This window comes from Ovis canadensis, chromosome 1 (genome assembly GCF_042477335.2).
Source record: "Ovis canadensis isolate MfBH-ARS-UI-01 breed Bighorn chromosome 1, ARS-UI_OviCan_v2, whole genome shotgun sequence".
Lineage (NCBI taxonomy): Eukaryota > Metazoa > Chordata > Mammalia > Artiodactyla > Bovidae > Ovis > Ovis canadensis.
Genome location: NC_091245.1, coordinates 113,211,650 through 113,228,656, shown reverse-complemented (window position 1 = coordinate 113,228,656; position 17,007 = coordinate 113,211,650). Strand labels below are relative to the sequence as shown.

The following is a 17,007-nucleotide window of genomic DNA, read 5'->3' as shown; positions in this document are numbered from 1 at the left end:
AACAATGACCTATGACATGAATGTTATTTTATATATGCTCCTTTTACAGATGAGAAAACAAGCTCAGGGAAGTTAACGGAGTTAGTTAAAGTCTTGTTAGTGAAGGTCAGAGGTGGCAAATGAAGGAAACAAGTTAAGGAGAATGTTAGACAGCAAATCCTTAGGATTTAGTGGCTGACTGTGGTCTCTACTCTTCTATTCAGGAGCCAGGAGACACTGGGATTCTAGCTAAAGGCTTACAGCTAGGTTAGAAATTAACCTTTTCTTCTCCTTGGAAGAAAAGCTATGACCAACCTAGACAGCATATTAAAAAGCAGAGTCATTACTTTACCAACAAAAATGTGAAAGTGAAGTCGCTCAGTCGGGTCCAACTCTTTGCAACCCCATGGACTGTAGCCTACCAGGCTCCGCCGTCCATGAGATTTTCCAGGCAATAGTCCTGGAGTGGGCTGCTATTTCCTTCTCCAGGGGATCTTCCCAACCCAGGGATTGAACTCGGGTGTCCGGCATTGTAGACAGACGCTTTACCATCTGAGCCACAGGTCTGTCTAATCAAACCTGTGGTTTTTCCAGTAGTCATGTATGGATGGAAGAGTTGGACTATAAAGAAAGCTGAGCACTGAAAAATTGATGCTTATGAACTGTGATGTTGGAGAAGACTCTTGGGGGTTCCTTGAACTGCAAGGAGATCAAACCAGTCAATCCTAAAGGAAATAAGTCCTGAATACTCACTGGAAGGACTGATGCTGAAGCTGAAACTCCCAATACCTTGGCCACCTGATGCGAAGAACTGACTCATTGGAAAAGACCTTGATGCTGGGAAAGACTGAAGGCAGGTGGAGAGGAGATGACAGAGGATGAGATGGTTGAATGGCATCACTAACTCGATGGACATGAGTTTGCGCAAGCTCTGGGAGCTGGTGATGGATAGGGAAGCCTGGCATGTTGTAGTCCACCAGGTCACAAAGAGTTGGACATGACTGAGCAACTGAACTAGAAGTATAACTGAAATTAGCTAACATGATGTTTTAGGTGAAAATGAAAATGAGTAATTGGAGCAGCTTAGAGTTAATGGGGAACCAAGAACTAGAGAGGATTGTCAGGTCAGCAAGTCACTGTAGGATAAAGTTCAAGAGTAAAGCCCAGGCAATGACATCGGGATCAAAGCGGGCCTGGAAGCATCAAGAGTATACTTGTGACAATGGGTTACTAACAGGGTATAGAATTATTCAAGGAAATGTCTGGCTCAAAAAGAGATTTTAATCTGGCAGAAATGGGAACAGCATAGACTGAGCCAAGCAATCTCAATAGAGTATTCAGATTAAGAAAGATGAGAGATCTACTATAATTTTAAGTGGTAATACCATTGGACTTGGAAAAAAATACTTAGTAGGGAGATGATAGTAGCTCTCTGAAGGGCTGACATTTAGCTCTGATGTGTTGATCCAGAGGAAAAAAAGACAGAGCCAATAAATGGAAGTTACAAAGAGACTTTTTTTTTAAGCACAGAAAAAAAGGCTTTTCTAATCACCGAAAATTGGAGTGAATTAAGTGCAGGACATACTGGAAATGGGATCATGTGAAAGGTAACTGAAGGATGTTTGTTTAAAGATTCGAATGGAGGAAGAGATAATTGTGGGAATAGAGTGTATTGAGAAGTAGAAAAGAATGGAAACCAGGGTTCAATTGGAGGCTGCTGCTGCTGCTAAGTTGCTTTAGTGGTGTCTGACTCTGTGCAACCCCAGAGATGGCAGCCCACCAGGCTCCCCTGGCCCTGGGGGCCTGCCTGAAAGTTAGAGGGATGTTCTCTCAGTTGAGGCTCCAAGGAAGAGACAGGGATGGATATAAAGAAAGGGACATGAAAGGAGGAGGAACAAGAGAGTCCTATACAGGGTTCTCAATCTTCTCAGAGAGTTTTGAGTTTTTAGTTGAAGTAAGGAGAGGGTGGCAAAAGAACATTAGACAAGAGATGAAGTTTTTGCTTTAACTGTAGAGATGGCATACAGTTCAAGCAAAAGGGAAACAACTGTTTAGCTACAACTAACAACAACAACAAAAGTCCATCCTAAAGGAAATCAGTCCTGAATACTCATTGGAAGGACTGATGCTGAAGTAGAAACTCCAGTACTTTGGCCACCTGATGCGAAGAACTGACTCATTTCAAAAGACCCTGATGCTGGGAAAGATTGAAGGTGGGAGGAGAAGGGGACAACACAGGATGAGATGGTTGGATGGCATCACCAACGTAATGGACATGAGTCTGAGTAAGCTCCAGGAGTTGGTGATAGACAGGGAGGCCTGGCACGCTCCAGTCCATGGGGTTGCAAAGACTCTGACATCACTGAGCGACTGAATTGAACAAAAAAAAATCTTAGTGTTTGAAATATTTCTTTCTCAGTGGTGGGCACAAATGCCAGTCTCCTTGGTTTGGTTAGCATTTATTCCATTTCACCTCAGGAAATCTGCTTAGCTCTCTGTTAAGGGCATTATGATCTCTTAGCCACTGGACCACCAGGGAAGTCCTGAGGATTCATGGTTTTTGTTTGGGGCCATGCAGTGCAGTATGTGGGATATTAAGTTCCCTGACCAAGGACTGAAACTGTGCCCCCTGCAGTGGAAGTGTGGAGTCCTAACCACTAGACCACCAGGGAATTCCCAAGTCTTCATGTTTTAAGAGTGTATTTCCAGCTCCCACTCCCAAAAGAAAACATTCCTACAGTCATGAATGCAGTCATGAATGGACTAACTTAGGAACAGCTGGCCAGGGGATCGTCTTAATGTCTGGAATCTGTAAAATTTAGTTAAGGTTTGGCCCCAGGGAAAAGGATTAGGTATAGTCCTATAGAGGAAGAGGGATTACTTTGCAGGCCTAATGAAGAAAAATTCTAGTCATTTCTTTATCTTTCCATTGTGATCGAAGAGAGTGATAGGTCATCTCCCCAGAGGCTTCACTGAGCAGATAAGACACCACACCACTAGAGAAGGCCTCTCCTCTCTAATCCTCTAAATGGAGTTGGCTTAAGTTTGGAAGAGAGATGGGCTCCTGGAAAGGAATTCCCACCATGATGTCAAGATTGCTGGGCATCAAACCACTTCCTAATATGTATAGGGAGAGAATACGATTCAATTATAAGTAGTGCCTGTCTCTTTTATGAGCTTATGTGGGTGGGGGCACATCCCCATTCCATGCATTACAGGTAGCAACCTCTGCCCTGATGACTCTTCCTCTAGGAAAAAGAGTTATCTGAAGAAAATGAGGATGGAGTACACGCTGTTCACAACGGAAGAGTTCCAGTATGGGGTGGTGGTGAAGGGGGGAGAGACAGTTTTGGCTTTTTCTAATGGATATCTCTTCCTTTCAACCTGGTAAAGTAGAGACTGTTTATTCTTCCTAGTCCTGCAGGAAACCAGGGCAGGGGATCATCCTTCTTTTTACAGTTCACTGCTACTTTCAGATGATCATGCTCTCATCCTCTTGTAAAAACTCCTTCTTCTCTGAAGCTTATATCATTTGGCTCTATTGTCCTTTATCCCTCCCGCTTACTGAAAACTCCTGTGCCTATTAAATAATCCCTCTGTGCCAGACTGGGTATGTGTATGGATGTGCTACGTCACTTAAGTTGTCCGACTCTTTGAGACCCTATGGGCTGTAGCAGCCAGACTCCTCTGTCCATGGGATTCTCCAGGCAAGAATACTGGAGTGGGTTGCCATGCCCTCCTCCAGAGGATCTTCTGACCCAGGTTTCTAACCTGTGTCTCTTATGTCTCCTGCATTGGCAGGCAGGTTCTTTACCACTAGCGCCTCCTGGGAAGCCCTCCTATCTGGGTGGTTTTAGGAAAATCCATGTGATCAGTAGTTAGTTCTTGGCCTTCTCAACCTATATTCCTACTTTCAATTCCTTAACTTTACCCTTTCTGGAAACACAAGTTTTTCTTGATGGCAGCCTAAGGGCTTTAATAAAGAATGGGAGAGGAAGCATTCTTAAATGTGAAAACATTCATGGTGCAAGAATTGACTGGTATTTACTTGAAGACACATTGAAAGACTGGGGTTGTCAGCTGTGACATATAATGATGGAATAGCATAGAGGTTGAATTGCAATAATATTCAGTGAAGGGTCAAGATATGGATTTTACCTTTATGCCAAGTTTCCAGGAAACCTGAGTTTGGAGCTAGCTTTTAACTTTCCCTGTTAGCTGCCTTTCTGGGGATATCCACAACTTCTCTCCTCTTGACACACTCTCTTCCTTCTGATTCTGTGACAACCAGAAACCAGGGTTTTTTCTTCCTCACTGGCTGTTTCCTTTCAAAGATTCTCCAAGGGCTCGTCTACTTAGGCCTTCAGTGCTAGACTTCACCAAGGACTCTGCCTAGCCCTCTGCTGCTCTCTGGGGGAGTGTATTCAAATCTATGGCTTCAACAACCACTGAAATGTCCATGATTCAGAATTTCTGGCCTATACATTATTGAAGTTTTTAAAAAGCAGCTTTCTATAAAAGTAATGTATGTTATGTACACAGTAAAACAAATTCAAACAGTAAAGATGAATCCTAAATAAAAAGTATGTTTCAGCCCTCCCAAGCCCACTCTTCATAACTAATTTTCTAATGCTTGTATAAACACAAGTGTATTCGCTTTTTTTTTTTTCCTCAACTTAATATAACTTTCTCCCATGTTTTAGATTCGTACATTCAACTGTCATTTGGACATCTCTATCTGGCTGTCCCACAGTTATCTAAAATTCCTTCCTTTTCTGTGAAATTCTCCCATATGCTATACCCTACTGCTATCCTCCTTTTACCATTAACATTGTGAAGAAAATTGTCATTATATATTGTGCCTTTCTAGTAACTCAATTTACCTCGTTGTTTCTACCCCACCATATTTTTGAAACAGCTTTCGCCAAAGTTACTAAATGACTTACTTGTTGCAAAATCCAATGGACACATTGTAGTCCACATCTTAACGTGATTTTTAAAAATCTGTTTTAATACTGACCAATTTCCTTGATATTTCTGGTTTCTTCTTTATACTTGTCCCTTCTCGGTGTCCTCTTTTTCGCTCTTCCTCACCTCATCTCTTAAACGCAGTTATTCCTCTTTCTAGGCCATCTTATCCACTTCCATGGTTTCAACAACACACACTCTAAACTCCTTTTGGATTCCCAACCCACATTATGTAACATTCCATTGTCTAACGGATATCCCACAGGCACTTAAAACTCATTCTCTCCCCACCTTCCCCGACCTCAAATAATGAAAATGGCATCATTAGTCCCTAGGTGCCCAAGCCAGAACACCGGGAAATACCTTGGATTCCTCTCTCGGCCTCATATACATTTCCGATCATTCCCCCACCATCTGTACACACCCTCCTACAGGCCAGACCACTGTGGTCTCTCTTCGGGGTAAGAGCGTCCTAACCGTTCTTGCCTCTAACTTCGCCCCCTCCAATTCATTCTACCCATTGCTACCACTGATCTTTTAAAATGCAAATACATTTGTTTACACCCCTGCAAGACTCTTCAAAACCTATTCATTACCCTTAGGAAAAAATAATTTACGTGGCCTCGCGTAAACCGGCCCCTCCCAACCTCACAGAACTCATCTATTTACCCCTCCTTAGCCATACCACGCTGCTGGCAGCGCCAGAAGGTAACCAGTCTCCCACCCCCAATTTCCAACAGTCCAGGGTTCAGCTCAGGTGACACTTCCTTCAGGAAGCGGGCGCTCAAAAAGCAAATGCTCAAAAAGTGAAATCCGAGAGGGCAACTGACCAGGGATTTCTGTTCCGGACCCAAGTTTACGGAACGTCCGGGTTACCAGGAAGCTCAGGGCAAAGGTCAAACCCAGATCGTGAACCTTCCCCCAAGTTCGTAGGGGAATCGGACCCTCGTAATAGTCCGCCCTTCTGCGTCATGGCTGCCTGTCGCAGTCTGTCAGTGGATCTTGAAGTCGACACCAGCCAGCTCGGGTCCCACCAACGCTTCCACACTAGAGAGTGCAACCTCTCACAGGCCTTACTACCGCCCTAAAGCCGTACAGAAGAAAAACGTGCGTTGCCAGCTTGCCCCAAAGCAAGATGGCTGCCAATCTCTAGTCTCCGGTACCAAAGTGAAGCTATCCACTCCCTGTTTAATGCCGCTGCCAGGCTGCCCTCACCTAGCATGGCTACTCCGGCTCATGCCTCACTATGGTCTCGAAGCCGCCACTAACCGGCCAGGTTCCGGGAGGCGGTGTTCAGGATGCAGCCACCCCCGCCCGCCTCTCCCCTCCCCCACGCCCGCGGTGGCGGCGGCGGCGGCGGCGGCTGGAGCCCGGATGCGGCGCCGTGAGACAGGCCCGGGAGCGCGGCGCGGATGGATCCAACATGGCGGCGCCGAACCTGAGCCCAGAGTGAGGCGGCGGGGCGGCCGGGGTGGGGAGGGGGAGTCGAGCGGGACGGGGCGGGGCCGGGCGGGGCCGCGAAGGGCTTGGGGAAGGAAAGTGGAGGGGGAGGCGGTGGCGACGTCCAGCTTGAGAACCTCAGGAGAGGGAGGTGACGGGACGCTGCGAGGTGGGGGAGGGGAGCAGCCCAGGGGGCGTGCGGGGGAGGTGGCAACTGTGCGGGAAGGCAGGGTCCAGGCGGAGGAGTGGGGCAGGGGAGGGGCGTAAACAAGGGCCGAGGCTGGGCCGGGCTGGGGGTGTTAGAGAGGCCGAGGTGGGGAGTGGGGCTGCGGGCCCGCCGGGCCACGGGGGTGGGAGCGGGAGGGCGGGGGGTGAGGGTGTGAAGGAGTGAAGGAGAGGGGGGCTTGGGGCAAGTGGTGGGGAGAACTGGACTCACGTAAGGGCTGTAGTGGAGAGGCGAGAGGTGAGGGTTGGGTTTGAGACATTTGGGGGGAGGTTCTGAAAGTGTTAAATTGGAGGTGCGAGGGGGAAGGGCCTAGGGGAGAATTTGGGTGGAAAAGGAGAAAACGGAGATTTGGGGACTGGAGAGCGTGTCGGTGTAGCGAGGTAATGGAGAAAGTGAGAGACTAGGAGGAAAGTTTGGGAGGAAGGGGAATGGGATGGGAGATAGGACAGTGGAGCTGCACGAATGATAGAGGTTCCGGGGCTTCCCTTTCCCCTGTGGAAAGGAAGAGAGAGCAGAGTTAAGCAGCATCAGTTGCAGCCAATTCTAATTGCCAGGCCTTTTAGCTTTTCCTAGGGTGGGACGGGCAGAAGGGAATAGTCTTGTGGGTTTAGAGAATTGGGGTTGATGAGGGTTTCAACTGGATTTCCAAAAGCACCCTTGTTTTTCCTGGTTACGAAAAGAAGGGGAAAGGAGGACCCTGGTATCGCTGTTGTGTGGAAGGAGTAAAGGACTTGCCTAGTTTTAAGTAATTATCAATGTCGGAATGGGGAAACATGCATGCTGTGTTGTTCTGTATGCTGAAGTCAAGGCTCTAAAGTCTGAGAAAGGGAGCAGAAAACTCAGGACGGCGTCTAGGCTAATTAAATGAGCGCTTTAGTTTCCAGACTCTTTATTTTGCTGGAGGGAGGGTCAGTACCCGTGTATAAAAAAGATGTTCCCAATGAAATGTAGATATTTGAGTAGATGCTACCCCAGTGGATATTTCGTTCTCACTGTGTACTAGGTAAGGGAAAGAGTGAAGACAGAATTTGGAGGATAGCTACGGTCTCTCAAGTGAAGTGATGAAAAGAAGGTGCCTTCTTTCGCTGTAACCACTTTCCTCCTGGTTCATCTAAAGATGAAGTCAGTGTTGATAGTGTAACAGAGTAGGTGGGCCTCACAAGAGATTGAGGAGTGAGGTGTCAGAGAATAATTGGTTCCCCCCTGCAAGTTGTTAAATTTGGGACTTTTTTGCCATAAAGCCACTGAGACGGGACATTCTCAGAGTTGGTTTTGTTTAGTGAATTGGGTAATAGAAGGTTAGCGAAACCTGGGGACTTTGTTGGAAGTGAGTTCTCCCATTTAGCTTAGAGTGTATCATTACAGTTGAAATAGCTTTAGGCTTGTCTGTATATTTTTGCAGCTGAGATTGACTCTTTGGGCCTTTGAGGTGTCAAAGTAAAGCTTGAAAATTGACACTTTCCCCCCTTATTTGTTTTTGTTTTGCTGCTGGCTTTGAACCTTGTGCTAGGAAGAGACCTGGGAAATTAAGTTTCCTGCAGAGGTAAGTCTGGAACTTTTTGTTTGTTTTCAAACAATGAAAGGGAATGGAAATGACATATTGAGGGTTGAGTGTAGTAATGGAGTAGATGACAGGGAAAATGGGTTTTCAGTCACCCAACCACGTACATAAGATTTGTTACAGTCATTGTCTCTCAGGTCACTGGAAACTGATCGGAGGGAAAAGAGAACAGAAATTAGGTGTCTTAGGACAAGCCTCCAGCCCTGTTTTGTTACTGTCTAGTCATCTTGGTCAGCTCTGAGAGAAACATTTGTAAACATGTGGAATTTTGTACTCTAGAACAATGTCTCCCAAATGTTGCCCTTGGAGGATCCCTGAGACACCCGCTGCGGGCTGCTGCGGGCAGGCTTTTCTTCCAGCTTACTCTTTCTCCTAGTTGTTCTGGAAGTTTCATTTTGAAAACATACTTTGTAATTCTGACTTCCAGATATTTGGTTACATTTTCTGGGTCCTACCAGCAAGAAAGCTCTTTCTTTATGTAGTCTTAGTCATTTTTTAAGGTTTTCCATATCCTTTACATTTCAAGTTTTAAGACATCACCCTTTTTCAGATTTTCCCTCTCAGAAGGGCTTGTGAGAGAGTCAGACACCTCCAGTTCTGTTGGGATGAAACTATACTGTTGTTTTCATTTTAAGACATCACTCTCTTTAATTTCTTCCACATGACTTCCAAGGGCTTCTGAGAGAATCAAATACCTCAAAAACTACAGCTCTCATTCCTCGTTGGAATGAGACTAGGCTTTAGTAGAAGCCTACCAGACGACAATTCATTGAGAGGAAGGCCTGTGGATACATATAGACGTTGGCCCTTGGCTGGCTTGTGCCTACCTAAAGAAAACAAACAGTAAAAACTCCTACAGTGCCAGGAAATGCAGCAGTTCATCAGAATACAGGATTAGTCTTGGGAACCCCTTAGGGGTGATCTACATGCTAGGCTCTCAGATAGACCCAAGCCAGCCTGCAGGATCAGGACTCTTGTTTACTGGAGTGTTGTCTCTTGGTGTCTGGCAATATTTCAGGCACCAAGACTCTGAAGTTCTTTCTCATCTTCTGTTTGGAGGGTGTACATTCTCCTCACTGCTCTGATACCTTTCTTCTAGAATCTCTGTATAATTTCTGGGTAGTTCCCTCGATTCACTGCCACAGTAAGCTGAATATATTTTGGTTTAAGAGGAAGTTGGCCACGTTCTTTCAGTGCTGAAGTTAGGTTCTTGGAACCCGCATGTGGATTGCTGAGTGAGTGAACTTGCCATCATAGATGATAATTAAGTGGGGAGGGCTGCCTATTAGCCTACATGCCAGCCTCTTGACATTTCTCCCAAGGACAAGCATGGCCTTGGGAAACTTCTGCCTCTTCTACGTTTTGCTTTATTGCCTAAGTGCTGTAAAGGGTCTGCTCTTGGTGTCATTTTGGGATGTTAAAGATGGTTGCAAGGTTTCAGTGCAGGATCCTTTCTGTCTTTCAGAGGATGGCATTTCTCTAATCTTCACAGCAATTTAGATTGAATTAGGTCAGATTATACCTCCTGGGATGGGGTGGAAGGAGTGTAGCCCTGTCCCTGCTGTTCACCGAAATGGCAGCAGCAGGTGAGAGAGAAGCCAAAGCTGGAGCAGGATGAAACTCCTTAGTCAAGTTAAACAAGTCTTTGTCTGACTGGCTCTTCTTTTGGAATATTGTTTGATGGGTTTTGGTTGGAGGGACCAGATGACTTCCTTCTCCAGATATAAGATGGCAAGTGACAGTGCTGTCTCTTCTTTTGACCCTTCATCATGTTCCAGCTAGAATAGGATTTCTCATCTTTAGCATTATTGATATTTTGGATCAGATAATTCTTTGTTGTAAGAGGCCATCCTGTGCTTTATAGGATGTCTAGCATTATCCATTGCATTTACTCATTGCATGCCAGTAGCGCCTTCCGTTACCACCCTCACTTCCCACGCCCCAGTCACGACAGTCTAAAAAGCCTCCAGATATTGCTGAATGTCCCCTGCTGGGCAAAATTGCCCTGATTGAGAACCACTGACCTAGAAGCTCTGTTAAGTCCTGTCACTTTGACCCAGCAGGATCTATGATTTAATGGTGGCTGTTTCCCCCTCAGATCTAGGGATGTAACCCTCAGAATAGAGGCCTATCGTAGAACTGCATCCATTGATACATAGTTAGGACCACAGTGCTTTCCTGTATTGTGCTTCATTTTCCAGTGACCAGGTATGTGGGGACAGTACTTCCTAATTTCCTGGGGTTTATAGTCAAGACACTTTGAATTAGGGAACTTTGGAGCAACCTACTCTTCTGATTGGTTGAATGTGAAACCTGCCCATCTGTTTTTTTTCTGGGATCCACATAATGGACAGCTGGCCAAGGGGAACAGGTGGGATAGGAACAAGGCGAAGTTGTAGGGGCTCTAAGGAGGCTGTTTTCTCATGTGGCCGTTATGAGCAAGAAGTTGTTTTCCTTCAGTCCCCTCTATTTGTAGCCAGTGACTGTAGCAGGTGAAACGAGAGGAAGAGACGAAGAAAACCAGTCAGTAGTTGAGTAGCTATAATCCCAGTTGTTTCCCATGCTTTGGGTGGGATATCTGGCTCTCATAACTAGATACCGGCTATGTTTCCTGTCCACATTCTGAACCCATGTTATGGGGCTAGGTAATTCCAGGTTGGACCTCCTGTTTTCTTAAGGGTATGAGTCTCTGTGTTCGTTTCAGGATTAAAAGAGAAGATCAGGTCCTATTTGCTCTTCAGTTTTTTGAGTCCCCAGTTGCTTGACTCTTCTGAAGTAGTTTATCATTTGATTCTTCCTTTTAACATAGCCTCAGTTTCTTGCAGTATAAAATGGACAGAACAGCCTGTATTGTTGTTGAGTAGGTTGCTATGGTAGGGGTAGTTTTACAGTATGGGGAACACTAGAGAATATGCATGTTACCTGAGCTGCATGTACTCTTAATGGGGTCCTCTCACTCTTGGACTTATGTGAGTTTATTCTTAATTGGTATTGCTTGTGGTGGTCTCTTGAAGGTTCAGTTCAGTTCAACAGCAGGTTGCTCCTAGTATATGCCAACCCCCGTCTGTTGCTCGGTACTATAGATATAAAGATGAATATGACCTAGTCCCTCTATTGAGTTGCTTAAGATATGATAGGTGTACAGGTAATTTTAGTACTCTCTGATAAATGGTTTAAGGGAAATATATGTACAGTGTTCCATAAGAGCACAGAAGAGGACTACTTAAACCTAAGAAGGGGTGTGGAGAATGAATTTGAAGATAGCATCTGGACTGATTTTTTTTTTTTTTTTTACTATTTATTTATTAGTATTTTTTTAGTATTTTTTTCACTTTTGGCTGCATGGGGTCTTAGCTGAGGCACACAGGATCCTCTGTTGCGGCACATGGGCTTACTTGCCCTGTGGCATGTGGGATCTTGGTTCTCCACCAGGGATTGATCCTGTGTCCCCAGCTTTGGAAGGCAGATTCTTAACCATGGGACCACCAGGGAAGTCCCTGAACTGATTCTTAAAGGATGAGTAGGAGTTAGCCATCTGAAAAAAGGTGTAATGGGGCATATGGAAAAGAAGGGAGGGGCCATTCGGGCAAAGAGAATAGTCTAAAGATAGTTATAGAGAAGTGAATTGTGTGATGTTTGTGAACTGTAGACAAATGATTAATGTTAGAGAAATAAAAAGTGACAAAGGCCTGATCTTGGATGGTTTGGTGTGTTGGGTAAGGAATCTGGAGTGTTCTTATTGGTAAGGAGAGGATTGTGCATGCGAATTCACTTCAGTCATGTCTGACTCTTTGTAACCCTGTGGACTGTAGCCCACCAGGCTCCTCTGTCCATGGGATTCTCCAGGCAAGAATACTGGAGTGGGTTGCTGTGCCCTCCTCCAGGGGATCTTCCTGATCCAGAGAGCAAACCCACGTCTCTTATGTCTCCTGCATTGGCAGGTGGGTTCTTTACCACTAGCACTGCCTGGGAAACTCAAGGAGAGAATTGTGGAGAGGTGTTAAGATGAAAAGTGATGTGGTCAGTTGTGCATTTTAGATAATTCAGCTGGATGTAGGGGATGGGTTTAGACAGGTTAAGATTGGTTGTAAGGAGAGCCTTAAAGAGGCTTCTGCAGTAATCCAGGTGAGAGATTATTGGGACCTGAGCCAGCGTGGTGGTAGTAGGCGGTGGAAAGGTGAGGCAAATTTAAGAAATAGAAAGTAGTATCAACAGGAATTTATACTTGTTTGGGTGATTGGAGGTTGTGGTCAGAGGGTGTAGTAGTATTGGGTGGTACTTGGTAGCATAGTAAGTATGAGTGGCTGGAGAGGAGATGAAAGCTGTTTGATTTGAGGATTGGTTATTAGCTGGGTCACTGACATTACCCACAATGATGGAGGAAATTTGTGAATCAAATGCCAAAACACATAATAAACGTAGGACTGTGCTTGGTCATTGATAGAGGATTGGTAAACGACAACCGTGAGGAAAGGTTAGAAAGCGGCATAGATCCAAATGGTGTGTGACCATCAGAGAGCACAGGTGGCGCAGGAGAGCTCCTAGAATGCTCAGTGTAGGAGCTTAGTGACGCTTGTCGGTTTGAATCCATGAGTTTCAGGGGATATTTGAGTAACTTTCTCAGCAGTGATTCTCCTGGACTTGGTTTGTTGGAGGAGAAATGAGGATAGGCCTGTGGAGGAATGAGTCTGGGCTGTAGAGGCCAAGGATGCTTGTCTCTTTGAAATCTCCTAACCAGTTAGAAAAGTCTTACGGTGATTTCATGTGCATTTTCTCACTGGATTCTTAATAACTCCGAGGAGTAGTTTTTTTCCTCCTTGTTTTGAAGATGGGGACACTGAGGCTTTCAAGTTAAGTGACTTACTTAAGGTCACGTAGCTACAGTTTGTTGACAATATGGGCAGAATTAAAACTAGTTCAGACTTTGTTTCCCTGCTGTCAGCCCCTAAGTTTATCTGAAAAAGCTTCTGTGTTAGAATTTAGAGTGAATTTTCTACTTCTCTTCACTTTGCTTTCATTTAAGGGATGAATTGATTGGGGACATTGTCAGGTTGAGCACACAGGACCAAAAGCAGTATTTTGGAGGCCAGAGGAAAAATCAGGACAATGTCTGCTGAATATGTAGCACTAAACTTGCAAATTAGTGAGTCTTCCTTAGCGGATGTGACTATCTTTCTCTAGTAAGATCTGGACTTAGGGCAGCATCTGCTGAATATAGAGAGCTCTATGCTTTATTTTTTAATAAATATTTTATAGGCACTTCCCTCGCAGTCCAGTGGTTAAGGGTCCATGCTTCCAATGCAAGGGATGCGGGTTCGATCCCTGATCAAGGGAAGTAAGATCCCATGTGCTGCACAGTGAGCCAAAAAAATCAACAACTTTGTAAAAGTTAATAAATGCTTATTAAGCGCTACACAGCGCCAGGCATTGTGTTAGGCTCTGAGAATATAGGATCGGCTAAGACTAGTTCCTAACATTGAGTGGTTCACAGGTTCTTTCCTTGTCCTTACAGTATAGTGGGGATTGCAGCTGCTGAGCAGGGATTCTGGAAAGCAGTGTGTACCTGAGCCCCCAGCATGGCGGGCCTAAAGCGGAGGGCAAGCCAGGTGTGGCCCGAAGAGCACGGTGAGCAGGAGCACGGGCTGTACAGCCTGCACCGCATGTTTGACATCGTGGGCACTCACCTGACACACAGAGACGTGCGCGTTCTTTCCTTTCTCTTTGTTGACGTCATTGATGACCACGAGCGTGGCCTCATCCGAAATGGACGTGACTTCCTACTGGCGCTGGAGCGCCAGGGCCGCTGTGATGAGAGTAACTTCCGCCAGGTGCTGCAGCTGCTGCGCATCATCACTCGCCATGACCTGCTGCCCTACGTCACTCTCAAGCGGAGACGGGCTGGTGAGGGTGCACTTGGGGCTGGGACCCTGGGGTCAGGGAGAGCTGTGGGCGGCCCTGAGTCAGCAGCACAGGCATCCAGGCAGAAGCAGGCACTGACTCTGGCAAGTCCTGAGAAGAACCTTTTGAGGTGCATTGGAGGATTGGACCAGGAGAAGGGAAGGGTGTATCTTTTCCTGAGTGAGTCCCTCTCCCCCTACAGTGTGCCCTGATCTTGTAGACAAATACCTGGAGGAGACATCAGTTCGCTATGTGACACCCAGAGCCCTCAGCGACCCAGAACCGAGGCCTCCCCACCCCCCTAAAACAGGTGAGATGTTAACTCTCCCTAATTTCCATAATCGAGAAAGAGGACGCTGGACCCATCTTTTGCCAGCCTAAATGAAAGGACACTGTCCCTCCCGTATCTGCCCCTCCTTCCCAATCAGATGAGGTGTTAATGCTTCATCTAGGTCCTATAATGGTCCCCATATTGTGTCTACCTTTCAAGTCCCATTATTGATATTGCTGTAGTGCTGAGTCTGAATGATTCCTCCACATTCCAAGTGAATTGCCTCCATTTCTGCTTTTCCCCTGCTGTGCCTCCCTTTTTCCCTCTGGTCAGTGCCTCCCCACTATCCTGTGGTGTGCTGCCCTACTTCGGGCCCTCAGATGTGTAGCAAGCGGCCAGCTCGAGGGAGAGCCACACTTGGGAGCCAGCGGAAACGCCGGAAGTCAGTGACACCAGATCCCAAGGAAAAGCAGACATGCGGTGAGGAAGTTCAGGGGTTCTAGAGGTGGAGTACACTGGAGGGGAAATAGAACTGCTGGAATACTGGGCATGTTGAGTTGCTTTAGTCGCGTCTGACTCCTTGCAAGCTCCTCTGTCCATGGGATTCTCCAGGCAAGAATACTGGAGTGGGTTGCCATTTCCTTCTCCAGGGGATCTTCCCAATCCCTGTCTCTTAGTGTCTCCTGCAGTGGCAGGTGGGTTCTTTCCCCCCAGCACCACCTGGGAAGCCTCGGAACATGGGCAGCTTACGCTATTTAGAGCGAGGCTCACTTTGATTGCTGTTGCACAGTGAGGTTGAATGTTACAGTCTCTGGGTGGAGAACTCTGTCTTTGTGGCAGAGTAACTCTTTGTGGCAACTCTTTCTAAGTAATAACTAGATGAAAGGGATGCTGTTATGACATCCTTATTGTAGTATGACTCAAGTCATGATAGAATATTTAAAGTGAACTTCTGTTAATTAGGAAAATATCTCTTAGAATCAAGGTGCTAGTTGGGAGTGATGGAAATTATCTGACCTGGGCATGTCCCATTTAAGGGAACCTCTTGAATTGAGGCAAGGATTTCAGAGCTTCATAGAAAAGAGCGAGTCCTGGGAAGAGGTAGAGAAGCTGTCAGGTGCTGTTCCCAGCTGTGTTCCTCTGCCATCCTTCTCAACTTTTCAGAACCTGGGCGTAAGCTCAGCTCTCACGCAGTCTCTCCTGTGCGTCGTCTTTCCCCACAGACATCAGGCTGCGGGTCCGGGCTGAGTACTGCCAGCACGAGAGCGCTCTGCAGGGCAACGTCTTCTCCAACAAGCAGGACCCACTCGAGCGCCAGTTTGAGCGCTTTAACCAGGCCAACACCATCCTCAAGTCCCGGGACCTGGGCTCCATCATCTGTGACATCAAGTTCTCTGAGCTCACCTACCTCGATGCATTCTGGCGCGACTACATCAACGGCTCGTTACTAGAGGCACTTAAAGGTGTCTTTATCACAGACTCCCTCAAGCAGGCTGTGGGCCATGAAGCCATCAAGCTGCTGGTGAACGTGGACGAGGAGGACTATGAGCTGGGCCGACAGAAACTCCTGAGGAACTTGATGCTGCAAGCATTGCCCTGACCTTTTCCCCTTCTCACTTCTCTGGGGACTTCTCACCACCCACCTCTGGAGCTTACATACTGTTCTGGGGTTTGTTCTCTACCCTTCCAACCGATCACACCCCTGCCTTTTTTTTTTTAAAGGAAAAGACAAAAATGGAAGTGGTGTCCCCCACCCCTCCCTGCACCCATGTGCCTGGCTTCCCTTTGTTCCCCTTTTCCACTTACCCCCACATGTGTGTCTCTACAGTCACCTTGCCACTGAGCCGTAAGACAAATGTGTAGGGAGAAGCAAAGTCTATAGGTTATAGTCTTTGTAAGGGATTGAAGTGATCACTGCTTTTGGGTGCATTGAGGGGTTATCAGTACTTCTGGCTTTATGAGGGCTCTTAAACTTTGTCTGAAAAACCAAAGGGCTGTCAGTAGGGAGCTGTGTGGAAGGTGGGACTCTGAACTGTATTTTGGAAATTAATCACCACCCTCTCCCAAATTATAGAATTTTTAAAAAAGAAGCTGTGGCCCTTTCCACTCTCTCCTGGCCTCTGGTGCTGCTCCTCTCTGCCTTGTTTCCTCCATTCCATGGCTTGAAACCTCTGCCTGGTGTGGCTCCTTCCTTTTCCCTCTCTGTCAAACCCTCTTCAAAGGAATAATAGGTAAGAGGACTAGGTCAGCCTAGTCAGTCCCAACTGTGGTGTGTGTGTACCCACACACACACACAGGGTGGATGGAGAAGCGGTTGCTGGTTAAAATACACTCCCCCTGGAAAGGGGAAGGGGGAGTGTGACACTTTCTTTCCATGTTCAAGTGAAAATAAATAATGTACCCTGCAGCCCTTTCCCCTTTTGCTTTCTTCTGGCTTGGGCAAAGGCCATCATAGGTGAGAATGAAGTGATGCGGTAGCAATGCCTTTCTTCTTTTTCTTTCCCCATCCTCTACCCTCCCACTCCCAAGCTTGGGAGCATGGGGCTGGGACATGCACTGAGTGTTGCACTTTTCTTTAGGTAGGGAGGCATGTTGAATAAGCCAGGAGGCCTAGAACTGGAGCCTAGTCCAGCTGGTACAATACCACCTCCCCTTTCAGTTCCC

General features: G+C 46.5%; 1 protein-coding gene across 5 annotated transcripts; it reads left to right on the top strand.

Annotated features, from left to right (window-relative positions):
- Nucleotides 1-5,878: 5,878 nt before the first annotated feature.
- Nucleotides 5,879-16,750, top strand: DEDD (death effector domain containing). 5 transcript variants are annotated; one of them, XM_069546479.1, is made up of 6 exons: nt 5,896-6,396; nt 8,124-8,156; nt 13,687-14,075; nt 14,275-14,382; nt 14,677-14,823; nt 15,567-16,750. In XM_069546479.1, the coding sequence occupies exons 3-6, from the start codon at nt 13,751-13,753 to the stop codon at nt 15,941-15,943; spliced, it is 957 nt and encodes a 318-aa protein (XP_069402580.1). In that variant the 5' UTR covers nt 5,896-6,396; nt 8,124-8,156; nt 13,687-13,750; the 3' UTR covers nt 15,944-16,750. The 5 variants fall into 5 exon arrangements, with proteins under 5 accessions (XP_069402589.1, XP_069402580.1, XP_069402600.1 ...); XM_069546499.1 differs by lacking the exon at nt 5,896-6,396 and adding an exon at nt 6,439-6,556; XM_069546505.1 differs by lacking the exon at nt 5,896-6,396 and adding an exon at nt 7,266-7,358.
- The last annotated feature ends 257 nt before the right edge of the window (nt 16,751-17,007 follow it).

Bases quoted from the DNA above. Each gene is read 5' to 3' on its own strand.
- DEDD (XM_069546488.1), top strand. From the start codon at position 13,751: ATGGCGGGCCTAAAGCGGAGGGCAAGCCAGGTGTGGCCCGAAGAGCAC. The intron at 14,076-14,274 runs GTGAGGGTGCAC...CTCCCCCTACAG, and splicing joins TCTCAAGCGGAGACGGGCTG to TGTGCCCTGATCTTGTAGAC. The intron at 14,824-15,566 runs GTGAGGAAGTTC...CTTTCCCCACAG, and splicing joins CAAGGAAAAGCAGACATGCG to ACATCAGGCTGCGGGTCCGG.